The 6,000-nt window shown below is 47.4% G+C and overlaps 1 protein-coding gene across 1 annotated transcript in view; it reads right to left on the reverse strand.

The window, feature by feature from the left end:
- The window catches only part of LOC147712398 (transcription factor Spi-C-like), an 81,746-nt gene extending 76,486 nt beyond the window's left edge, over positions 1–5,260 (reverse strand). Inside the window, exons 1-2 of the mRNA XM_086923087.1 lie at positions 5,135–5,260; positions 4,752–4,893 (exon numbers count right to left, since the gene is read on the reverse strand). Coding sequence (XP_086779213.1) covers positions 4,752–4,893; positions 5,135–5,137 — 145 coding nt within the window. The 5' untranslated portion in view covers positions 5,138–5,260. The remainder of the gene's footprint in view (positions 1–4,751; positions 4,894–5,134) is intronic.
- Between the last annotated feature and the right edge of the window lie 740 nt (positions 5,261–6,000).

Consider the following 6,000-nt stretch of genomic DNA (forward strand, 5'->3'; position numbering starts at 1 on the left):
TGTACTTGTAGTAGAGGGGAGGCGCGTTCAGCTGGGAGGCGGGAAGCCGAGCGGGATAACGGGCACTGGGAGAGGGGAGGGTCCGGGAGAGCAGAGGCGGGAAGCCAGGGGTGTGGGTGGCGAGGGGGCCAGAGACCAGAGGGAGACAATGGGGTCAGGCAGAAAAAAAGGCAGAAATAAGCAATAACGGGCACACAAAACAATCAGCAAAAATACAGTGCAAATCGGAGAAAGAATGGCAGAGGCTCACAGCAACCTCGAACCTACGAGGCAGGGACCAGGGGCAGCAGCGGCTCGCAGGAGCTGTCAGGGGAGTGCGGGCCTGTGACCGAGGTCACGGTCTCACCCCATCTGGATTATTAAAACACCACATACCTGGGATTTTCTGTACCAGAGCCAGACCAGTACAGAATCACTGCCTGAAAATGGTAAGGGGCCAAATATACTAAAAAGTGATTCACCAAAAGCAATTGCAAGTTGTGCACTAACTTTAACACATTCTTCCGATTTTGTGAACCAACATATGTACTTATAGCTTCTTTCACAAAATCTGGGTTCTGAGTGGACTGCAGTCTGACCAACCACATGAATATTAAGAGGTATGCTGTGAATTGTAACTCACTCCTAATGGAGGCCATCACATAGATGGTGGGCTGCAAGGCTCAGTAGACCACCTCTATAAGTGTTTTTTAATGCAACCCGTCTTCCTTAAAGAAGAGAGGCTGACTATAAAAAATAAACTAACATTTTATTTAGGTTAGTGTGAGAGTTGGCTGTGGTTCAGTGGACCTCTGCTTACTCCCTGAAAATCTATTTTTAACATTTACAAAGTGGAGGGGACCTAATGGGATTGCTTCACTTTTGTGTATGAGTTACTACCTCCTGTGAGAGGTCTGTACCTTATTAATGATTTACAACCAGGACTATGGTGGCAAACCATTGACACATCTCATACCGAATTTCAATTTGAAAGACGCCCCAAACACACCCCTTCCAAATTGCGATTTAATACCCATTTCTAAAACCATTTCGCAATTTGGTAAGCCTCTACCATATCGCAAAACCGATTTAATGATTATGAAAAAGACATTTTGCAGTAGCAAATCGCCTTAAGTTTCTTAAACTTAGGGTTTGCAACAGCAAAATAGCTTAGTACTTCTTGCCTATCTGAGTTGTAATCACTAAATACCCAGTCAGGCCTGTGAGATCCAGGAGAGCTTTCCTGTGGAATGTTTTCAAAGAAAAGGGATGTAAATGTAAATTGATACTTGTATAGCGCACTACTCACCCGCAAGAGTCTCAAGGCGCTTGTACGAATATCGCTGTGGAACCCATCCTGGTTGTCCACTCCTGGGCACCCCCAAGGTGGAGGCCAGGCATCCTTAGCATTGTGGGGGCCGTTGTGGAGCTTAAGCAAGCTATTGTCCAGATTTGCAGAGTGGAATAGGCACCAAGGCGAGAATTATCAGGTCCGTGGAATTTTTGAGCCCAAGACCCGCCGAGGCATTGAACCCTGGTCACGGGCTAGACCTCGGCATCAGGGTCTGCCGCTATAACCATTGAGCCACACTTCTCCACTAGAGATAGAGGCTGGTGGGACATCACTTAGGCTTTAGGAGTTAAGCTCTGGAATGACCTACTTCTAAAGTTTCAAGCCAATCAGAATTGTCCAACACTTAGGCACAAGGGGACTTGTTATCTATGTTTGCAGTCTTAGCTTCACTAGTCCAGCAGTAAGGGTTAGAAGAGGAAGAGGAGGATTTGATTTCTAAGAAAAGTGGTGTCTCTTTAGTGGTGTAGTAGCAACACTTCTTTGAACGACTTAGAGGTGGAAGAGCGCGAAAATTAACATGGAGAGCTGATACAGCGGTGAGACAAGGGGCTGGCTTGGCTCGAAAAGCCGGAGCACGAGCCAAGCTTTCAAAATATTTGCCAAATAAAAATATAACAAAGCCTCTTCAATTTTCGAAAAGGTGGATTTCTTTAACAAGCAGATGAGTTTCACTTATGAATATTGGATTATATAACAGTATTGAATGACCTTTATCAGACGGGATAGTATCTAAATACAGGGTTGGCTTGGGATTGAAAATCGGCCCGGGCACACTAAAAAAAAAGTGGCCCACATTTGCATATTGCCTTTCCAAAAAGCACTGCTTTTGCGAAATTGTATACAAAAATAAGCGGTGGGGTGGTTGGGGGGCGGGGGCGGGGGCGGGGGGGGGGGGGGGCGCGTATTAGTTTACACTAGTTAAACACACCTGTTAACAAGTAAGGCCACTTCTGCTCAGACCCCCCCTCCCTCTGCATACATTAATGGGGTCGGCCCAGCAAGAGAAAGGGAGTGACACCTCTGCCAGTTAATAAACGGGTGGTAATGGACTCCCATCTGCCTCCAGAAAGGCCATCCAGGCACCCATTGGGCCGCTAGCTGCATCCAAACGCAGACACCGACCAAATCAATACCCTCCCTCCCTCCCCCCTCCCGCTCACTGGACACCGGCACTTCGGGCATTGCCCGAGTGCCCGCGTTACCAATCTAAATATGAAACTTAGATACATTCCGTTCATTGAACCCGCCCCGCCACAATATCTGTGTGATAGAAACCATGACTGTACAGCAGGCTAAAAAATAATCCTCAGACACTTGCAGAACAGCTTTCTGAACTGGAGCTGAACCATGGGGCAGTTCCAGAACCTCTGCTGCAATGTTATATTTTTAGTGGGCCTGGAGAAGTTTCCATTATATTGGCATAATCTCCCGTCATTTTGCGTTACGCCTGTAAAGCAAAATGCCAGAATTTACACTATTATGGCACATTTCATTATGATGCTCCATTTACGGCAAATAATTAGCACGAGCGCACGGGAACAAAACAAAACCACCAAAACGTGAGCGGCTGCTGCTTGCTACGCTTGTGCTTTTTGCACTATCTTCTTGTGAGAAATGCGTTCTTATTACTAATATGGAAATGAGCACGAATGTTGTGCTAAAATATAGCACCAAATGCCAGTTTTGCATTTTACATAATTACCTGAAATTTCACAGAATTCGGCCGAAATTGTGCGTAAATACGCATCTGCAAATCACGCACATTGTGTGCATCCCTAATTTAAATGAAGCAGCGTCTACACTTTTCTGCAGGAAGCAGACATTTTTCTTTCCCATACCCTGAGCTCCTGGCATTATCATACATACATTTGAAAAATCGTATTACAATTGGCTTCCAGATAAGAGAACACGATACATGCACAGCAGGCAGTCCATTTTTAAAAACAAACTGCATTAGTTAAAACTTGACATACATTCCACCACAAGCATCGCGATATAAAAATGAAAGTTCCCCACTTCTCCCTTCTCTTTCATTCTTTGAAGGAACTTCGAAAGTTATGGGCAAACGAGACCAGAGTTCGTGAGCATCCACACGTATCTGAGGGCAGCGCCCCCTACTGTGGTGATGCAGAGCTCGTACCGTTTGTGCCTAGGTTCGAGTAGACAATTTGTATGTCTGGTTACAAATGCCTCGGTGTTGTGCCACTGTCACCTTGGAAACTCAGAGACCCTCCCATCTGCGTCAGAGAGAACTTCATCGCTGGAAAGTCTAGTTTACCTGTCTGCATTCTTCTGTCAGGAGGCCCCCCACCCCCCAGGGATATTTACAAAGAAGTGACAGAGTGAGGAGTTAGCCTTCATGGCTTAACGCCTCACTCCGCCACTTCAGAAACGCAAGGCTGCACCATATTTACGAGGATATGGTGCAGCCTTGCATTTCCCCCTGCACTGGTGCTACACTTAGCAGTGTAGCGCCAACGCCGGCACCCTTTCACCATAATGCCAGGGTGTCTGCGTGCAGGGGAAGAATGTTCATGTACAGCAAGGTCCCCCTCCCTGCACATAAACAATCTTGAAATGCCATTTTATCACTTCTATGTGTGATGCCATTTTGTCACTTCTGTGTGTGCTGCATCAGCACACATGGAAGTTACAAAATTTCATTTGTTTTACAGGATTGATTGTGCAGGAAGGGTCACCTTCCTGAACATAAACAATCAAAGGTGTTTTGCTTTTTCCATGTGTGCTGCACAAGGAAGCACACATGGAAAAAGCAAAACAAGGAGAAATTAGCATTTCTCCTCATTCCGCCAATTTAAGACCAGGTTTTCCCTGGTCTATATTTTGTCACTGCCTCCTATTTATGCTGTCCTTGTGCTGGCCTTGTAAATAGGGGGCAGCGTAAAAATCAATGGCTGTTGTGGTGGAACGCCCACCACAACACCCACTGCCCACCCTTTCAAGCTAAGCATAAAGGGTGCCTTATTTACAAGGCAGTGTTATGCCACGTTAAAGTGACTTAATGCTGCCTTGTAAATAAGGCAAAGCCCCTATCGCCACAGAAACGTCACAAAAAGTGATATTGTGGTGGCGATAGGCGCTTGTACATATGCCCCTCTGTTTTATCTTACCTGGCCAGGTAGAGCGGGTCATGCACAATGTCAGCAGTTTGCCAGCGACTTCTGTTGAATGCCATCTGCCTGGAGCAGTGAAGAGCACCTGCCCCGGTGTGGTAAGGGAGTTAGCCAGTAGTACATAGCACTGTTCCCCAAGCGGTAGTGCTTTTTCAGGGGGTGATTGGGCTGTGCTGCGTTTCAGGGTGCAGTGTTTCTATGTCACAGAAAGGCAGCAGTGTGGGAGGGGGGGGGGGGGGTCTGAGACGCACCGAAGCTGGCACCTCTCAGCGGCCGACCCTTACCTGGCACTGCCTGCTGTACGGACCGGGGCGGAGGCGGCTGCTCGGGCCGCTCCGGGGCGGGCTTCTGTCCGCTTCTCTCCTCCCCTACGATCACCTCGCTGATCAGGTCTAGCTCCAGATCCAGCGCCAAGGGCAGCGGCTCCTGCGAGAGAGAAAGCGTTCAGTACAAAGAAATAAAGCTTCACTCGCCTGGGGAATCACAGACAAGTCCTGCCGGGAGGCTCTGCCTCTTTAGCCATTCATCAAAACAGAGAGAAATGCCTTTACCACGGCTATAGTTGAATGTATAGCCCGCTCCCGACTAGACAAACTGTGCGCGTCTGCACAACTTTCTCCCACTCGTGTGTTCTACTTTGTGAAGCGTTGAGGGCCCCTCTAGTTACCATGTTTTCTTGAAACAGGCGATGTTGTCAGGCGTGGAAATCCCTGCGCCGGAGGCTACCTGCGGAGCTACAGCGTTTCCCGAATCAATGTTTCTCACAGGTGCGCTTGGCGTTGAAGGGGTTCAGTTACACCTCTTATAGGCTCTGGTTTTCTCTTGCGTGACGTTATTATTCACTGCTGTCCACTGCCCACAAAATCCCCCTCTTCACACCTGCTGGACACACCCACCGGTGCAGGGAGGTATCTGACACCGGGGAATTCCTCTCCGTAGCTGCTGGAAGACCGGCCAAAAAAACACCCCTCTGTCCTCCGCGAACCGAGCCACGTGTTAGCTCACGTGTCTAAGGTAAAGAGGCGGAGAGGAAGTTTTTTTGTTTTTATTTCGATAACCAATTGTATTGCTCTTTGCCCACTCCTTGCTTCTGTCAGCGCCTCCCGCTTACTTTGTATTGTTTGTTTATCTTTGGTTTCTGGCATATCATTTTATAAGCCGAGCCCTGAAATTAAGTGGATGCACGCTTTACACCCTCCAATCTCCGGTGTCATATAGCTGCATTAAATTACCCCTGGGGTATTCCTCATAAAAATCTCGCAGATTAAGTTACTCCGAACCAGGAATTCCTTTTTTTTTAATTCAGAATATTTTTTATTGAAAAGTAAAATTTTGTATACAAAACAAGGCAAAACATTCGTAATACTTGTACCGATCTTGCAAAGTTGCGGCCTGGTGGGGCCGTTAGAGGAAAAAAAGAAGAGAGGAAGAGAAAGAAAGGAGGGGGGGGGGAGGGGGAGGTGTTGGTCACTGTTCTAGATAAGCGTCGAGAGCTTCCCACATGTTATCTTTAGCGGTGTGATTCGCCGTCTT

Source organism: Lissotriton vulgaris, chromosome 5 (genome assembly GCF_964263255.1).
Source record: "Lissotriton vulgaris chromosome 5, aLisVul1.2, whole genome shotgun sequence".
Taxonomy (NCBI): Eukaryota; Metazoa; Chordata; class Amphibia; order Caudata; family Salamandridae; genus Lissotriton; species Lissotriton vulgaris.